The sequence below is a fragment of the Scleropages formosus genome, chromosome 21, assembly GCF_900964775.1.
Source record: "Scleropages formosus chromosome 21, fSclFor1.1, whole genome shotgun sequence".
Taxonomy (NCBI): domain Eukaryota; kingdom Metazoa; phylum Chordata; class Actinopteri; order Osteoglossiformes; family Osteoglossidae; genus Scleropages; species Scleropages formosus.
In genome coordinates, this window is record NC_041826.1 from 16,834,746 (window position 1) to 16,854,937 (window position 20,192).

The 20,192-nt window shown below is 44.1% G+C and overlaps 1 protein-coding gene across 1 annotated transcript in view; it reads left to right on the forward strand.

Moving 5' to 3' along the window:
* Positions 1–2,346: 2,346 nt before the first annotated feature.
* The window catches only part of tmcc3 (transmembrane and coiled-coil domain family 3), a 44,172-nt gene continuing 26,326 nt past the window's right edge, over positions 2,347–20,192 (forward strand). Inside the window, exon 1 of the mRNA XM_018730192.2 lies at positions 2,347–2,622. Coding sequence (XP_018585708.1) covers positions 2,578–2,622 — 45 coding nt within the window. The 5' untranslated portion in view covers positions 2,347–2,577. The remainder of the gene's footprint in view (positions 2,623–20,192) is intronic.

The following is a 20,192-nucleotide window of genomic DNA, read 5'->3' on the forward strand; positions in this document are numbered from 1 at the left end:
AAAGGTGTAACCATTACTGACTGTGCTGTTAAACACTGCCTGAAGAGCCTATGAATTATTCATTAATAAACTGTTTCAGGTTGATTGAAGGTCAGCAATCAATTTTAATACAGTATATATATTAAACTGGTGTTTAAGTTTTAGTTTGTTTCATACCAAAATAAATTAGCGATGCTTTGTCACTTCATTACCATTTTCACGGCTCTTTCAGCAAACATGTGCCATAATAACATGGTAAGCGATATAAACAGGAGTGCTTTGCCACCTCCTCGGGGACAGAGAAATAGACAACCTGTGTGGTAGCACACAAAGGTTGAGTATAGCTGTTCCTACACCAAACGCCCACTTCCACCGAATGCAGGGTGTTTTCAACACGACTTTGCCCTCTGAGTTCTTCATCATTGACCAGGCACCTCATTAAAAGAATGACCCATAGAGCCTCCAGTTTGCATGCAGAAATCATCAGTCCAAGACAATCATGTCAGGAAGGGTTCCTTTTATTCACTAATGGGAAAAAAGGATAAAGCAAACATATTTCATCTGACAGTGAAATGTGACTTTCCAGATGACATGGTAAACATAATTTGTGACATATGGAAATTTCTAGTTGAAAATTACTGTTGTATATTATACCTAGTGTTAAAGGGTCAAAGTAGAAAGTCACATAGGGCCTATTCCCAGGTGCAAAAAATGCAGAATTACTCCGCAGCAGTAGAGCTGGTGATGTGTCAGGCCTGGTCAAAGTCTCTCATTCTATGAACTGAAAACAGCAGTAATTCATTATTCCAGCCTGCAAAAATGTTGTGTTCAATACGCCTTTCAAAATTTTGGCCTCAGGGAATGTCGGTGAGCAATGAGGCAGCTTAATTCCTGGGTAAATTAAATCTTAACTGGGAAAACTCACTTGTCCTCAGACACATTAAAACACACAGGCGTTGTGATTTAGAGCCAAGAGAGGACGGAATACATTTAACAGCGGACGGTGATGTTACTCTTCGTGTTAATGTCCAAGTCTCTCTTTTTTGGGGTGGGTGATTCAGGCAGAGCCATTCCCCCATGTGATGTGCAAAAATAACCATGGCCCAGATCTGAATGATGCGTTTTTCACCATCGGGCCTGGCAGCTTCTACAGCTTTTCTCAAACGAGCTGAGCGCTGCGATGAATACGCCCTGTACTTGTACAACACGTGCACATCACTGCTGTTGTCACACATTTAAGTAATACAAACACTGTACACCAAACAGCAGACTAGGACAACCAATACATTGTTTGCAGGAGTGCTTTGCCATGAGGCTGTAGCACACTGCTCATTATTAACATTTAACCCCAGCACACAAGAAAATAATGCTCTCAGTCCCAGGACCCCTTTAGCCACCACAGTCTAAACCTCAAACCAATCCTCCAAGCCCCTTTAATGCCCCTTAAGCTTTCTTCCTTTCGCTCACCACAGTCACCCCCTTATATTCCCTGTAAGTCTCCCCAGAGGTTGAACGCTTGATTCCATTTTTTCCCCACAATGCAATTCTTAACAATAGATCCATTTCCCGCTCAAACTCCCGGTAACGCTGGTGATTGCAATATAAACAGAGTTTCTCTGGTCATATTCGGTGTGCATACTAGTGTAACAATCCGAGTTTGATCGCGGTTAAGATGAGCGTGTGTTCCTTGGGGTAAAAAAAAATGTTGTTTTAGAAAGAAGTCTGTAGATTTATTTTGTGAGGGTAGAAGACGCTCCTTCTTTCTGCGTAAATCAAATTCACTGCGGACACCGCAGTTCCGCTCGCAATGTTTTGTGAGGCGAAAACAGCCCCTCAGAATTTCGAGGAAACATATATACGTTATTTTCTGTTATTTTCCGACTTTGTTGCGTTCTTCTTGTCAAAATTTGCACTTGTCTTTCCCCCCCAACACTTTTAAATTGCGGGCTCCGGGTTCATGTGCACTTTGCCCACAACGTTCAGTTTGTGCACTTCAACTTGTCGAGCTCTGTGGGTCAAAAACACCGATGGACCAGTACTTGGGGACTCTTGTGGACAAGCGGTTTGATAAACACGTAGAGTATTGAAAAGAAACAAAAACTTTGGTCTTGTTTGTGCACGGAACACACGTCCCCCCTCTTCTTGTAACGCCTACGGACGGAGGGATTCTTGCACTCGGGGTCAAAACCCTTTGCCCGCCTTAACAAACACACGCTGCACTGTGTGTTTATTACTTTCTGTTATTTGCTGCTCTCGGGTGAGGCAGAACCACCGCCTTTTCAGCAGGGAGCGCGTGCCACATTTCCGGCATTCCGCGCGCTGCTCTCTCGCTTCCTCTTCGTGCACTTAAGCCTGTCAGGGAAGCGCTGGGGGACAGAAGTGAGCAGCTCGGCCCGCTTCTTCGCGGCCATGTGCCCGATAGTTATAACTCGCTGCTGCGCCCGCTTCCGGAGGACACTCCCGTGTCTGCGAGGGCTGCTTAGTCTAGTCGGGAGCGAAGGGCAGAGGACGAGGGCGCGGTGAGCACGCGCGCTCCTTTCAGTGTCCCGCGCGGCGAGCTGTTGTGCGGTGTAGTGCGGCGCGAGACGAGGAGCGGAGATGAAGAAGAACCACAGCGCCATCCCCCTCATCCAGGTCACCGAGGTACTTCGCGGCGAGCTTGCCTCGGTCTCTCTACTGCTACTTACCACACCATTCCCGTTGCCCGAGCAAAACTGAACTCTGCCTTGAAGTTCTTGTGTTCAACAGTGACTCTCAGCAGCACCTTTACTTTGAGTAAAGTGGAGCACTTTAAACAAGATTTGAAATGTGGTCCATGACATGTACTGTGGGTTTGTGTCTCTACTGGTACGTGTACTAATTAACACTCTACTCCAAGGTGGAGCGTGTGTGTGTGTCTTCTGCGTGTCTCCTCCTGTGTCTCCTGTGTGTCCTGTGTCTCCCAGCGGCAGGGCTCCGCTGCTCCTGTTGGTGCCACTGACTGCAAGGAGTGGCTTTCTAAGCGCTGCTTCGAGCTCCGGGTTTGACAAGAAGCCGCAGCGAAGGCACGCAAAGCTGGGAGCGCACCGAGTGCTGCAGGAGAGGGGCACGGATGTCCTTAGTAGCTCTGGACCTCAACCAGACGCTTCCCTGCCTCTTCGGGCTACTTGTAAAAGCGCACTGTCCACCGCATGTGGAGACTTGTGGAACCTCAGCGAGGAACCATGGTTTGCTGAGGTCTCGGGTTCATCGGTTGATACCCTTTGGTGGCTGTCGGGTGCTGCGCGCCATGGAAAGGCTAATCTGGGCAGCCTTTTTTTCTATGTGTGGAGAGGTTGTGTCTGTTTATTTAATAGCGATCTTGCTGGGATGACACATGTCTCCAGGCATTTCTGTGAGTGTGTTTATGCTACTGAGCACCTCCAGGTCAGAGTTGCCTGTCACTGGATTTCTTTGTGAAGGGACAGGTGTACAGGTACCTGTCTGTCGCTGCGGTTCTTTCTGAGGAATGTGCTCACAGGTACCTGAGCGGAGCGACGGTCAAAGAGGGCAGTAATGCAGGCTGATTCACTGACCTCACTTACTTGTTTGGACAGCTGGTAGTGTAGTTGTTAGAGTCACTGCTCTAAAGGTTGCAGGTTCAATCCCCACCCTGGTTGTTGTAACCTAGAGCAAGTTACTTACCCTAAATTGCTGCAGTAAAAAATTACCCAGCTGTATAAATGGGCAAATAATTGTAACCTTAACATTGTAAGTCATTTTGGATTAAAGCGTCAGCTAAATGAATAAATGTAAATGCTTTGAGGGCATTCAGACACCTGGACCACAGCAGTGGGCGCTATGGTAACCAGCCCCTCTTTGGCCTAGAACCAGGCATTTAATGGTTATATGACCGGGCTGTGGCAGTCAGATAGGTTCCATCCTGGTGTACAAATGAGATTATCTGTGTCGGTCCTCTGGCATAATGGGTACAACTCATCTGCACTCAACTCTCCTACGGTGGAACTGCATTTACTGTGGAACTCATGATGATTTACCCCTGCCCTGCGGAGAGACCTCTTCTACGCCCATCTCTGTTACTGTGGAGTTGTGCTTAGAGTAGAATCAGTGATGCATACAGCCAACACATCTGTAGCCGTATTGCTTACAGTTCAGCCATGCTTTCAGTGGATCTAGTGACAAATTTCTCTTGCCCTGCAGATAAACCACAACATTAGCAACACATCTATAGCTGTCTCTCGCACAGGGGAAGAGCGGTGTCAGTCCCTGAAATGGACGGATGGGACGGAATTATGGAAAGCAGGCATGGCTTGGTCCGATTCATCTCACGGAATCCGTATCCACTACTGATTGTGCAAAGACGACTAATTGTTCTGGCAATTAATGAAGCTGGTCTGTGTGAGGGAATGATGGAAAGAGAGGAGCTAGACAGATGGAAAGGAAAAGAGGCAGAAAGGGATAAGAGATACTTGGGAGCCAACTGTGACGGTGTGGGAAGTATGGAATGGGCAGTTTGGACTGGGTCATGAAAGGGACAAGCTGTGTCAGCAGATAACAGCTGTGCCACTAGGATATGGAAAACCCAGCCTTCTGTTCACCCAGCATCCTGTAACTCCCTCCTCGCTATGGGTATATGTGTGTGGGGGAGCGCCAGTGGTCCATATGGCTTCGAGCGTCACTGAAAGCTGGGACAGTTTGTTCTATGGACAGTTAGTAGATGCAAGACATATTTCCAATGCATCTGTACAATTAATGGATTTTGTGTGTTAATTTGGTGGAGAATACTGACCAACAGCTGGTCTTGTTGAAGATATTTCTACATTCCCACCTGGTTTGTCTACTCATTAATAAAAAGTGTTTATGTGACTGACAGGAAGAGAGGTAAGGTGAAGAGGCTATGAGTACAGGAGATTACGTTTTTTTTTTACCATGTTTAACAACAGATGGCAGAAGGCGGTCGTGTGATGAAAGAATCCTCTCCATCGTGTCATCGACATCCGCCCTGGCATAAGCTCATCCAGAGTACAAACCCAGTTCCCCAGCATGTACAATGTTCCTCCATCCATTATTAACAATTACTTGTCCAACGCAGGGTTGTGGTGCTTCAGAGCCTTTCCTGGAAGTGCAGGGCATGAGGGAGGGCACACTCTGGATGGGATGTCAGCCCATCATAGGGCAGTTTCACAAAGTTGGCCAGTCTTTCCCAGGTTTATCTTAATCTTTTTAATGGCGCAAGTAAATTTAATACTGTAAAAATAGGAAAGTAAATTTTTCCTGCTGCAACTTTGTGCTTAACTCTATAAGTATAAAAAAAATAGAGGTGGGAATTATGAATGTTGAATGTTCCACGTGTAAGTGATCTTGTGACCGTGGAGTTGAGCAGAAGATGGGCTCATACTGCCACACCTGCATAATGAGCTGCTTATGGGACTTGAATTTGTATTAACATGTATTCCTTAATGACCACTGCTTTAATTTTTTTACTTTTCTCAGAATGTCCAAGTTTACAAGATGTTAAAATAACTTCCCTATTAGAAATGTGAAGATAGATAGATATATATATTTTTTTTAATAAACCTGAAAATTTTTTGGTTGCATGGCAACCAGCTGCCTCAGGCCCCAAGAAAGGGCTTTTCATAGTTCTTAGTCAGTGTATTTCTGCAGCATAGGATTACATAGGTGTGGAGGTCGTGTACAAGGTACTGGTCAGAAGAAGCTATGGTTTTCATTTTTGAAAATTCTTCCCATAAAAAAGTAGATCTTTAGCTAAGTGGTTTTTTTTTTTAAAAAAAGCCTGTTATTCTAAGGACAGACAGTATTATCAGACAAGTATCTTAACTGTCTTGTGACAAACATTGTGTATTTTATGGCTTGCAGACATCGCCAGTGTAAGTTGTGCAACAGCAAGGCTGACCCATTTACCTTTTGTCCTGTTGCAAGGGAGGCCGTAGAAGCAGGAAAAACAGGAGGCAGATGTCAAGATCTGTTCTTTAGTTTTTCCTCAACATCCGAGTGTAACCCTGGACTAACTTTGAGGAGAAACTTAATGATGTTTATATGAACCTATTACGCTTTTTATTTATTTACGTAGGTGCAGCACACGTGCTGATCCTGGATTAGCATAGGTCTTAATCTGTTTTGGCCCACAACAAGCTTGAGCAGTTCAGGTTAAGGATTTACCACAGCTTTGGTTCTGTACTTGGCCCAAAGCTATGCTGTTTCATGCCACGTTCAGTTCTTGTTTCGCTGCTGAAAGGTCACTGTAGCCCCTTGGGGTGAGGAGTTCAGTGAGTTGATGGAAAGCCTCATGAATATCCCAGGAACAAACATGAAGTTCCGTTCTCCTTTCTCGCATGCTCAATAAAACATTAAAAGAAATCTGGCTGTCCGCTGTAGTAAAAGTCGAGACTGAGCTCTACTGGAAGTTCAGAAGGCACCATAGCTTTTAAAGACATGCAAATGTAACCGTGAAGGTGCTTTACCTACCGAAGGTTGCCAGTTTATGGCCCACCTTGTTTCCTGCTCTGAAACGCTACAATAAAAATACCCAGTTCTATAAGTACTCACTTGAATAAATGTCAGGTAAGCAAGGAACAAACAATAATAGTGTAAGAAGTGTAACACAGGGTCCAAGTGTACACCATGCTGACGACCTCACAAAGTATTTTTTTGGACACTTCTATCCAAAGCGACTTACAATGATAAGGTACTTACAGTTATTACAGTTACAAGCTTACAATTATTTACCCCTTTATACAGCTCGGTAATTTTTCTGGAGCAACTTAGGGTAAGTACATTGCTCAAGGGTAGTACAGCTGGAGGTGGGGATCTAACCTGCAACCTTTGGGTCCAAAGGCAGTAGCTGTAACAACTACTCTACCAGCTGTCCCTGCCCTGTTTCAGAGCTTTGGTTCTGGGTTTTTATTGTAGTCTTCTACCTCATTTTGTGCTGCTGGGATTGCATTCTGTTCTCACTTTGCCAAAGAGCTACACATATAAGAACTGCTGAAGCTGGGTAACTTTGTCCCAGGCCATGGTGGGAATCAAGATCTTCTGGCAAGAAACAAGAGCCTAGAGTCAGGTGAAGATGAAAAGGGTAATAGAGTATTGAGAACTCTAGATTATAATATATAAATGTATGTTTAAATTTTTTGATGCTGTTCACATTTTTTGTAAATTTTATGTAATCCTTCAGTCTGTTCACCTCGTGCTACTTAAGTGTTCGCTCTCTTTATTGCCCCTTTCTCTTGGTTTGCCCCTTTAATGAGAGTTTGAGAGTCTCAGAGGCCACTTGATGTTGAGCTGGTGAGGGCTGATAATAGCTGCACTGATTCTATCAGGGCCTGACAGACCACATGCAGTGGTGAGAGAGCGGGCCTATCTCTTCATCTAACTTCTCGTCCAGTCAAAGAGCCATCTCCTCGCTACCATTGTAATGCGACAACCAAAGTCTTTTTGATTCACGTCATCTTTTGTAGGCTGATCTTCTCCCTTCTCTTGCTCATCAGTTGTGAATGCCTCCTCCCTCTTCTCATTTATTTACCCATAAAACACATTTCCTCTGTCTATTCCCATCTGGCTGTTCTGATGTGCATTTACTGATTTGTGCATTCAGTCAAAAAGCAGATGTTACTCATCATGTCCATTTCAAATCTTTAATAAAACCCACAAATATCCCAGTATATATAATGGTAATGAGAACTTGTAAACATTCAATCAAAAAACCAGTGGTTCCTTTCTTCAGGAATGCATAAGTATATATAACAACAGCTTTGCTGATTCACGTGGCATTATTCCCTTTATTAAAGCAGTCTGTCACACATATGAGTCAGTTAATGTCTACTGTAAATCAGTGTTAAGGTTAACCACTCTTCAATGGGAAAAGGCATCTGTTTCATTCTTCGTTGCTTACTGCTCTGTTTCTTTTCACATTTGTGAATCACTTCCATCTTCCCCAACATTTTGAAGCAGAATTGAAACTCTTATTCTAATAAAGTGTTTGATTTGTAGTAATGAATCTTGCTTCTTCTGTCACATTAGCCTTGAAGCCAGCAAGCAGATGCTTGGAAGATGATTGCAAATGTACCTTATCATTCATCTTAGCTGAAACAAATCATCTTTATGATTCCAGTTCAGAGATGTGAGGCCTCCAGCAATATGGTTTTGGAAAATCCAAGTCTGTGAGATATGTGGTATTTGAAGCTGTGAGTGATTTGCCCAGATGTGTGAGTCACGCCTAAGAAAAGTATTATTTTACAATCACTGCTTATTTAAAGCACCCTTCAAGAATTCTGATCTGAAAATGAGTTTTTGAGAAGCCAGAAGTTTGATGTGTTCACTTTTTTTAAAAAAACAAAGCAGAAGAAAGGAGTTTGAAACTTCCCTTTCCCCACATTTCACTGCATCTTAATATCATTGCTGCTGAAATGCATAGGCTGCTTTTGGCTGACCATGAATAGTATGGTGATGAAGTCTGGCAAGTCTAGACAAGGCCAAACTTGGCTTCCACAAGCAATAGTCTTGGAGTTTGTGAGCTTAAGCTTTCAGTATACAAGTTCATCACAACCCAGTCCATGGCAAAAGAATGAATTGTACTGGTAACTGAAAGAATTGTAAAATTACAAAAAAAAGTTAAAAGGGTCTTTTAATAGTAATTTAGAATGTGTAAACAGTAACACAAATATCTAAACGTGTTCTGCTAGTTGATTGGTTTACCAAAACATCCTGTTTCCTATTGTGCACTTACTTTGCAGCATCCATCCCTCCTTGCCATATTTGACCAGTAACAAATTGTGTCACTTGATCTTCATCTACAGTTTGTCATTCCACCTAGCTGGCATTTGGTGGACAAGCTGCCTGTGCACTGTCTGTACACTTTTTTTTCCTCTTTAATGAAGACATTTTGTTTGCCACACACTCGGCGTACATGTGCTCTAGGGTTTAATTGCCTTATCTAACTGTCCTTCTGGCTGCACCCATGTCTGATTTTAAACTCTTGTGGTGATTGGCTGGAATTTGTAGAGACTTGGTAATGCATAGTTTCAGAGGAATATGAAAGTGAAACATGTGGCCTTGTTGCACTGCTCTGCAACATGCAGTGAAAGGGCACCATGCTTGTGCACCCAGGACAAAACTTGATGTGCTTCTTTTTTTGCAGAGACATAATGACCACTCTTACGTCTGATGCAATAAGCCAGCTATGTGAGTGACAAATGACCGGTTCCTCTGGTTCCATGTAAATGTCAAACCTGTTGGTCACTATGACATAGGGCTTTTGATGTCATGCCTGACTGCCCCACTGGGTCTCTTTTCAAAAGGGTCTTTCAGATTTCCAGAGTTGTTGACTGACCAATAATGCTGTCTATGCATTTGTGGGACTGAGGAATGATTTCTGTGATGTGTACAAATAACTGGTAACAAAGACATTTATTTCAGAAATTAGTCGTCAGTCTTTTTTTTTTTAACTTAAGATATTGAACTTTTCTTGTGTGATGAATCATTTTGCTGATTATTCTTTGAAAGAGATACATCTGTTCTTATTTACAGTATCATTCAAAAGTTTGGACATCAGTTCATAGAAGGGTTTTCTTTATTTTTGCTGTTTTCTGTGTTTTAAAATGAGTGAAAGCATCAAACCTATGAAATCATAAATATGAAATTTTCCAGTGACCACAAAGTGTTAAACAAATCATGACTAGCTTGTATTCTAGATTCTTCAAAGAAACCATCCTTTACCTTGATGGCAGCTTTGCATTCTCTCATTCAGCTTCATGAGGAGCTGCCTGAGTTGCTTTTCCATGTCTTGAAGGAGTTTTCACATATGCTGAGCACTTTTTGGCTTCTTTTCCTTCGCTCTTTCTCATCCCAAACCTTTGCTATTCAGTTTAGGTTGAGTGACATTTATAGTTAAAAGTTCTAGATGAGAACTACTCATTTGGGGGCCATTACAAAAAACATCTTTACACTTTTCTTTCACACATACATAATGTCAACTTCACTATGTTTGTCTTAAAAATCTAAGCTTCTAAGCTTAAACCAAAATGTCCTTCAGATAACGAAAAACATAAAATCTGGCGTGTCCGAATGTTCTACTGGTACTCTACTGTATATCCTGTTGAAAATTTGGAATTGGACACATTTTATACTTTGCTGCCTATACTTATATTGCTTTGAATGTAACTGAATGGTGTTAATACTAATGAATGATTTGAAGGAAAGTGTTGACTAAATGAGTAAATGTAATTATGGAAAATTCTGTGAATGGACTTGAAGTAAAAAGGATCTTTCTATCAATTAAAATTCCAGTACCTCTATTGTTAATGCTAAAGAAAGTAAAGTCCATCAATCCAAACTGTTTGAAGTTTAAAATACTGTCTTCAGCAGATGTGAGTTTCTGGTACAAATGCAATTTCTATTTTTTTCCATTAGGAGTTTACAGAAGTTTTCATTAGTAATTTATAGTGGAAAACTCAAATAATTTTACCATCAAATGGTGGTGAAACCCTTGTAATACAATCTCTTGTATCAACAAAAATAACACAAACAGAAACAAATCACTCAGTGAAGCTGAAAACAGAAGGAGCAATGTTAAACCCAAGACATTACTCCTATTCAGTACCAGCTGTTGAATGATTCTTTTTTCTTTCTGTAGTATTATTTATCTCAGTATTGACCACCAATGCTTGTCAACACCAGACACAAGCTGTAAACACTGAGGAAGTGTGCTGAGTGTGCAGTCCTGCGCTCCTGTTTGGGTCTGTTTTATGCACATCCCGTTTGCTCCACAACAAACTGTTAAAAAAACATGCAGTTAAAAATAAATTGGGGGAATCTTTGTATCTTTAAAAATGTATTGTTCAAATGTTAATAATATGACGAGTTGATGTAGCTGAAGATCTGCAGGATCAAAAGTACCCCATTGGGCTTGGTATAGTCTGCATACATAACTTATTAGATTGACAGTCCATAGCAGCTCTGCTGCTTCACACAGATATGGGACAGAGGAAAAAATGGCAATGCAGTCTCTGATATGAGCCATGTTCATGCATTAGTGACTTCCTGTTCTCAGAAATACTTGCATCTCCAAGAAAGGGAATGAGTGGGACTTCCCTCTGCTGCCTGTCCTGCCACATTCTGCAGAATGAACTGGTCAGCCAGTTTTTAGGTAATTTGTTTGAGGCTTCACAAGGCGGAGCTCCAGAGAAGACAGTCTGGTTCAACCGCCTCCCTGTGTGCGATGTGCTTCGGGAACCTGCTCGGGAGGCCCCTTGTCAAGCGAAGGCACTTACTAAACACTCTCTGTATTCCATGTGTTGTATCATCAGACGCTGGGGTTGTTGCAGGTGAATCCTTCTCTTGATGAGCGTGAGGTCGTGTTTCACTCTTTGGAGCTGTGGCCGCCGCCTCCAACCTTGTGGACACTTGTTCGGGTCACTGTACCGCAAGACTTGAGAGCACTTTTTTGTATTCCATTATTTTAATCTGTGTGTCAGAGTCCTGGTAGGTAGTGTACCTGCCTGTTGTGTCCATGCGTTGGTCTAATGCCTGACTAGGTTGAGGGTCGTCTTGTGGTTTGTCCCTCAGATCTCAGGCTTCTGAGTGAAGCTCGGTGGAAGCAGGTGAATCATGAATTTTGAAGCCCGCGTGGTTCGCTACGCTGTCGGAAAGCCCCTGGCTAATGCACTGAGAGCTTTTCAAAATGCTAAACCGGCACCCAAACTGTTTGAAGAACATTTCTTCCGACATGCACAGAGGCCATTCATTGTCTAGCTGCCATCAAGTAACGCAAGCGCTCTAAAAAAGATCGATGAACCATATTGAATGAGTGCTGCTTACCGCCCGAGTATTTTTAGTGCTGTTTACTGGCTGCAAAATCAAGCCCATTAACACTTAATGATAATGATGTGAAAAGAGCTGGAGCGATGTTACATAAATGTTCTCATTGAAGGAGGTGAGGTTGTTCATTGTTGTGTCAACAATGGCAATTCAGTTCTTTTACCATTCCAAATATGAAATAATCCATGTGCTTGTCCCTCAGATTTCAGGCTCTTTTCTAAAATTACTAATTACCTGAAAGCAACCAGAGGATTTTGTTAAACTAGGTTCCTCTTGCAGCACAAGGGTGGAGCCCAGCCACTGGCGTCAGCTACAAGTACGTATCTGTTCTCGGTCGACTTTAATTTCCCCTGTAAATACTGTCTTTTCCTTGGAATTTTGTTCATAACAGACAGATGAGTGGCTTTGTAGAAATGATGGACCTCAGATGTCAAGTTTTCCGAATGTTCATGAATGAGCACCGTGTGCAAAGCTGACACCCCACTTGTGTGCCGTTCCAGGGCCTTCTCTTTCAAAGATACAGTGCTGGGGTTAGTTACAGCTGCACGGCCTCTTCCTGTGTGACTTTTTTGGCCCACGTGTTTTAGTGTAGCACCGCTGAAGACGCTTCGAGCATCCAGGATCCAGAGATCATGCGTGAGGGATGATGGGGTCTGATGGCTGACGTAAAGTTCTTAATAAAATATCCGTATGGACTATTTCCTCCAAGGCCCCCGATTCCCCCTCTACTGTCACTTCATTATTGACAAAATGCATTTTGTCACATTTTTAACCCTGGCGACTGCAGCTGCAAACAAGCAGTGCGAAAACACCAGAAGTGATAAAGTGGTGTGAACAAGCAGAATGTGCGAGTTTTAACATTCATTAATTTCCTTGTTTGCACCGCAGCTGTACTCTGCTCTTGCAGAAGGACTCATCTGGGAAAGTGTGTGTTGGGGGATTTGTGGAAAGGTAGGGGAGGGATTGCCTGGATTCACTTCAGTCTCCTTCACCCTCCCACTGATTATTTGGTCTCCATCAGAAGAAGCCAAGCCAGGTGACGCTTCTGCTCCCACCTTTGTGCCAAAGTGACCCACTTCTTTGCTTTGAATCTTTTCCATCAAAGCTTTCCTGTCCCCAAACCCTAGAGGATCCTGGGAAATGGTTTGTTTACTGTGGCCCCCACTGTGTTCTGAAGCCTGTGGAGGTTGGGGGTGGTGGTTTACTGTGGGGCACTGTGGGACTGAAAAAGGACAAGGTCAGAGAGTCCAGTGGATGATTCTTGCCGATGCCTTCTTTGATGTCTCGCCAGAGCTACGGTGGTGCCGGAATGTTCTGGGAACATTGGGAAAGCATGTACTGCATGCTCTCTTATTGCAGGTCGCCTTAACGTCTCTGACATTACAAGCATGAACGCGACTTGGGTCGTTCTTAGCGGAGCATTTCTGAATTCGGTCTTTCTGAGCTCTTGGTTACACGTGAAATGTGTAACGGTGACACTTACTCTCTTTTAGCTGAATGTTTCCTCCGTGTCTTTTTCTCTCTCGTTTTGTTAATCTTCTCATCCCCCTGTTTATTATCACTCTTAATTTGTTAGATGACTTTAATGTTTGTCTTCATTAACTAAATGACGGAGCATAATAGCTGACCCTCTCTTAATTTGCCTGCTGCAACGTTTCCCCAGATTGATCTGTGGGAATTAAGTCTTTTTCATGGACCTAGAAATTGCCCGTTTATTTATGTAATGAAGATGGTTTATACGCCCGAACACACGCTGCCATGGAAATGCTGCGTTCCAAGCTTATTTTATCTCATTTTCAGCAGTCTTTTTGGCATCCCTGAGACATAAATGCACAATACTGTTGTGTTTTAATTGTATTGGGGTGTTGTGGTGCATCACACCTGTCCCTCACATTGCTCTCCTTTGCCTGCCAACCCCCCGAGTGCTTTTGTGAAGTCCCGCAAGCTCTGCTTCCTGGCCGACGCACAAAGTACGAGTTGCCTGCCAAGTACTATTGTGGTCATTTGTCTGGCTCCGGGCTCTGTTCGCTGCAAGTATTTCGGCTTTAGTCCTCGGTGGGGGGTGCTCTCTTTTCAAGGTGTAGCATAGGTCTAGGTCTTTCGCATCTGCCTTCAGGGTTAGTTTTAAATTGTTTACACTCTGGTGTCAATTGCTAAGAGTAAATAAATGTGTGTGTATACCATAACTAATGTGTGTACAGTATATAGTAAGTAAATAAGAAAAACAAATGCTGGAATAAATACCCACATGTTTAAGGGGCTGGGATGAACGTTGACTTGTTGTGGGGCCATCTACTTTCTGTCCTCCGTGCTTCCTCTGTTCTGAACCCCTTCTTCATTCATCGACAACCGTTTGTCGATAATCTGGCTCGAACGAATGTGCGATTCTCATTGTCCGTGCTCGCTGGCGTCCGTCAAATGGACTGAAATTTACTGTGGACCCAGAATAGTGCTGCCTAGGATGGGTCTTGCTCTCTGTGCTTAGCCCATTCACAAAATCGCTGAATATTTATAAGGGCCCCCCCTCTAAAAGCTGGTGAGAATAAAGGGAAGAGGGCTGGTATTGGGGGGGGGGCAGGAGAGAACATAAGATACTCCCATCCCCATGAATCAGGACGCTCCACCAACTGCAGCTGAATAGACCAGGGGAATCTGGCGAGCGCAGTGATTCTCTGACTCCGCAGTAAAACGGTCCTCCTGGGACGGATCCGCTTCACTTAAATCACACCCTGTAAATTGCCTCCTTCGCTGGAGCTGCTGACAGGGAGCAGGTTGCAAAGGGGGAAACATCATAAATGCCCTGGATTTATTGAAGCCTGTGACATTTGGCCAGTACGCAATCGGCAGGACTCCAGAGTGGGTTCATTGTATGCGATGAAAGGCCGGCTGCTGACTCCAGCTGTGAACCTTTCTGCTTGTCCCCGGGACAGCTGGGGTTGCGCTGCATCTAGGAGCCGCCGCAGAGGATCTCGAAAAGGCTCGAGGTGCGCAAAGCTTCAGCCTGGCTAAAACGCATCAGTCCGCACGCCGCTTTCCCCTATGTCAGCTTCCAGCTGAAATGGCAAAATTTTAAACCATTTTTCTCAGCAGGGCTTTGGTGTGAAGAGGCACTGAACCAGTGGCAGCAACACTGGTCCTGCATGGCAGTTGTGTAGCGCTTCCTTTCTCTAAATATTTGGAAGACAGCGTTTCTGCGGTTAAGCCCCGTGTTACGATACGCACGCTACTCGGAGCAGTCGGTGGGTCATGGGGTCCGACCAGGGTTATCTGGGAAGCCCCCGATCCACATATCCTTGGCAGCGCAGATGCTGCGACAGCCATTGTTTCAGGGGTTCCTGTTCGGGTCAACGAGCAGAGAGCCGTACTGGGATTAGTGCAGCCAGAAGCGAAACTGATAGTCGTCGTATTTTGTAGGAATTTGATACCTTTTGTCCCATCTTGTAGACATATTGTACGCACCACAGTTTCATTTGTGTTTTTTTTATTTTATTTATTTTTTATGAGTTTTTATTATTAAAGCCTTCATTGTGAAGTTCATTCATAGAGCTTTTGCCCTTGTTTAAAGTGAAGAGAGGCCTGTTCTCATTATCTCTGAGTCTGTCTCTCTTCTAGGCTAGTATTGTGTGTGTGTGTGTGTGTGCGTGCGTGCGTGCGTGCGCGCGCGCGCGCAACTGAAACCACAGGGAGACGAGTGGGCAAAAGGGACAGATCGGTCCGACTGAACTGAAACTCCCAGTCAGAGTGAATCAGAGAGTGAGAGAGAAGTGACAGGATTGAGTGTGAAAGGGAAGGGAGGAACACAAAATACGTGGAAAATGGAAAAGGGCGCTAGGGAAGAGCAGAACTTGATCATGTGGAGAGGATTTGCTGAAGAGACGACAGTGTGCGGGACAGATGGAAAAAGCAGTTAATGCAGAGAACGGTGCTCGATAATGTAAATGGAGTGCGGCTAACGGGAGACGGAGGGAGGGAGATTTCACGCTTATGTAACGGGGCAAATCACAACTGCTCTTAATATGTGGAGGTTCAACTTGTGTTCAGATTAAGTGCACTGTGCAGCAGTATGAAGGATGGGTTTGCACTCTGCTCTTTGGATGACTAGGTAAGCCACAGGCACACAGAAATCATGGCAGCAGATGGTGTAGTTAAGGACCCATAACCTGAAAGTTACCATTTCTGGAGTATAATGTCCAGTAAAAAAAAAAAAAAAAAAAAAAAAATTAAATTCTGAGTCTGTTGGATGCAAGAACACCAACAAACCATGTAGAGGAGCCTAAACCCTCTTTTCTCTTTCTGGGAGTGTGATGCCAGGACTCCGTTCAAATACGAGAAGCCATTCTCTTGGTATTTCGCAGGGTTTTGAAACTCTCTAGCTGTACATTTTACTGGTGCCAGGGAGTGTCTGGAGGCCATTCTGCTGTTTAAAGGTAGAAAAAAAAATTCTACTGGAAATGTTTGGCTACGGTCGTATTAAAGTATTTGTCAATATCTTTATAGGAAGGACCACTCTCCCTGTTTTGATGCCTAATAATCTGTTTACAGCACAAGAAGTGTTTAAATTACTGTGACACTTTAATGGTAGTACTTTGCCGCCAGCGCTGTTTCTCGAAGTCTTTGTCGCATCATGCTATGCCATGGAAGTACGTTTACATGAGTGTGTGTGTGGTTTAGGTAAGTTATTTCTGCAGCCCTCACCTTATTGACCTTAACCATTCACAGAACCAGTTCCAGTCCAGCGTTTCTTATATAACTGCAAGTTATTCAACATACCGCTCCTATAAAGCAGTCACAAGATACTTACTTGCTAAATATAAAGCGTGCCAAAAGGTAATGATTACCGTAATTTACCAGAGGGTACCTCTAGTTTCTTGTTGCTACCATAATGTGCTCTAATAACCTGCTTTCATGACCAAAAACTTTGAGGTTCACGGTATCCTTACCTGAGGTTCTGACCCCCAGGTTGCTTCAGGTAACATCTTGCTGTACGGGATGCATCACCTCTCCAACTCTGCCGAGGGTGTGAATAGTAACGGTGCACCCCATTACAGTTAATGTTCGACGTGGTCGTATTTTTCGAATTTGGATTTCGAACGCGCCCTCCTGAAATCTGTTGCATCCACAGAGTTAATGTGAGCACTTAATTAAGGCAGAACTGTTGTGCTGAATTCATGACTGCGAGCTGTTTTGTTCTGAAGCAGTCCAGTTTTGATGTGTTCCCCCCCCGCCTCCTCCAGGTTGTTAAACACATTTTGTGTCACCCTCTATTTCCTGCATGAATAAGTATGTGGAGGGTAATGTGTCCCGTGGTTTTTGCTGCCACCTCTTTCGTTGTCACCGGCTTGGTCTTGCCGGACTTTTCTATCATCGTGCCGGTTTCCAGGGTACCTTGCCCTTGAGCGTTAGGTGCTGTGAGACGGGGCCTCTGTGCATTTTTGTTGGCTGAAACGAAGCGACAGCGTCTAATCCAAGTGAGAAGAAGAGAACTGGCCATCGCAAGGCCGTTGTGGGTGTTCCGCAGGTGGTGTGGTGGCCTGCGACCCCCAGGTCGTCAGCCAAAGTGCTACTTTCGGACCCTTGGGAAAGTATCTGCTCCGAGTGAATGCTCCGGCAAACGTAAAAAGTTTACAGAGAGATCTGTAGAGTTTTGAAAATGTCTTTTTCAGCTGGAAAATTAATGCTCCTAAGCAGTGAAGTAACAAGTGAATGACAATGCAGCGGCAGTAAGGCTCGAACGGTCGAAACCTTGCGTTGACCTGCTTAGCGTGCTGTTCTGAATGACCGCTGGGCAGGAGGTTAATAAAAACGACTATTAACACATTGTCCCCAGCAGAAGGTCGTGAGCGCACTTGAAACAATGAGTTTCCGTCTGACCTCCCGATCAGCTAAGGACAACGCGAGCCCTGTCCTCGTGCCTGTGGTCGAAACCATGTCGGCAGGCTGCTAAAGGTAAGTTCAGGCTCATTAGCGGCGTCCCTTTCTGCTGGTAATGGACACAAATGCTCTTCTGTTGGCCCTGCGGCATTACGGCGCCCAGCTCTTTTGTTTAGGAAGCAGCGGCGGCGTTTCGCATGGCGTCGCCAGAGATGGGGGTGACCGCCAGGGCAGCACAGAGACAGGGCCACTGACAGGAGGTGCCACATGCAAACAGGTGGGGAGGGGGACAGTGAATTCCCCGAGTATGCTTACAGATGGGACTCTGAGACGTGCCCGAAGTCTTTTAAGAGCGCACAAGCTGAAATCGCAGAAACGGAGCCAGCTTCATTTAAATTCTTTTGAACTCATCCGATAATTGACTTGAATTCACAAATCGAATTAGCACCCGTAGAATTGTCTGTCCATCATTGTATGTCAACACTAAGATTCATTAAAATTCTATTACATCCCGCTATTATATACCCTGCTGACAGCTCTGTCTTGCATGTCACATGACTTCTATTGTCCTGCAAATTCCACATCCTTTGAAGGAAGGGGGGAAAAAGAAAAAATGCATGGCTGCATTGACTCTGCCCCCTTTACCCCAAGGGCTTGATCTGCAGGTGATTTACAAAGCAAGTCATGGTCCAAGAGAGTCCTGTTTTTAACATTCAGGCATAATAATGTGTATTTCAAATCAAATAACCTTGGCTAGAAAGTGAATTCTTATGCAACATATACATATTTTTTAAAAAAAAAGACACTTTTGTTGAAGGCGGCTTAAAAAGGTTGCTTGGGTAGAAAGAACATGAATAAAATCAAAATCTACCTTGACTGACAGCCTGTAATTTGTACCGTAGTGTCTCCAATCAACACTGTTAACGGGACAGTCGAGTTTCATTTTCTTAAACTGCACAGTTACTATTTTTGTAATTCGATGATGATGAGCATGGAGAGCAATCGTGTTCTACTTATGTATCTTGGGGAAGCGATGTTACCAGAGTCACTCAACTAAAACCAGTCCGCTATCAAAGTGAAATGGTTCATTTCTCCCCGGCTTGAAATTACTACGTTGCACTTTGAACAATAAAGTGATGGAGAAATTAATGAAAAATAACACTTAGGCGTGTACAAACACACACTCTGTGCTCAGCCAATGTGTCCCTGATTGATCTAGAAGAGTAATGGAGCGAAATCGGAGAGCTCCATGTAATCAATCGCATTAATGCCAGCAAGCCTGGGTTTATAAACCAGACTAACCTGCACAAAGTAGTCCTGGGATCTGTCCGAGAGGACACGGCAAACGCTCGCACGCCACATTTCTGGGAAAGGTGCAAAGGCTTTGTGGTCCGAGGGAACGCGTGTCGAGTTTTGACTGCTCTTTGCTCCAGGGATCAAGCTGTGAACAAGCTGAAGTTAAGATTCTTGGGTTCTGTCAAAATGAATAGTTTGCCTTGAGGTCATCCGTCTATTATTCAACGTATGCCTTTCAACCCCTTGTGCCGTACGTCCTCAACACTGGTTTCCCCACCTTACAGTGCTGTGCAATGGGACGGTAGGGAGAAGCTTTTTCTCCAACTGGACCCCTCCATCGGAGGACAGTGGGGACGGCTGCTGAAACTCTGCAGTCCCTCTTCAAATACCCCCGCTTTTCGGGAACTCGGCGGAGTCCCCGTGATTCATCTCTTCTAAGAAGGCATCAATAGTGTTTGGTGGACCGTGACATTAGCGCAGCGGTTCTTTGGATTCGTTGGGCCTGGAATGCTTCCGGAAAAAAGGAAGCCGTGATGCACAATGGTTAATTGAGCTCTAGAGATGCTTGAAGAGAACTCAAAACTATTTTGTCCATCTTTGTGCTAAGTTTAGAAGCGGTATTGGTCGTGATGACTACCATGTTATGTTCTCTCGATACAATTGCCTACAAAATGAACAAAATGTAAAATGTATTTATGTCATCTTATGAAAAGTAAACATTTCAATTTGCAATTTAGCTTCAGCGACATATAATAGTGCCTAAAATAGATGTGACTGTGGTTTGTCATGAAGGACCAGTACATGGTTTACTCTGCTTTCTCACTCCAGGGAGCAGTACTTTAGGACAAGATTAAGATCGCCCACATTAAAAGTTTTTCTCCAAAAATGATAAATGGAGATTTTCTAAATTTTTTTTTTTTTTTTTTTTTTTGCGGCTCTGTGAGGGTGTATTTTCTGTCTTTCTGCTTATGTGTGAAAGAAACACACAGTGGTGTATTTCCGTGATTGTTTTGAAGGCCTCCACTTCTACTGCTGCGTGCTGCAGATCTCCGGTTGGACTTACACATTGTGTCTGTGAAGCAAGGGTCTTTGTGTGCGTTCGTATGTATGCAAATGGGGTTGCTGTTGCAGTTCGGGGACGAGTGTGACGACAGGAATAGGCTGGGTGGACCTGGGCTGTTGCAGTGCCTGCTGTCCCCGGGAGGATGAGCTGTGGTTCTCCACACTTGCGC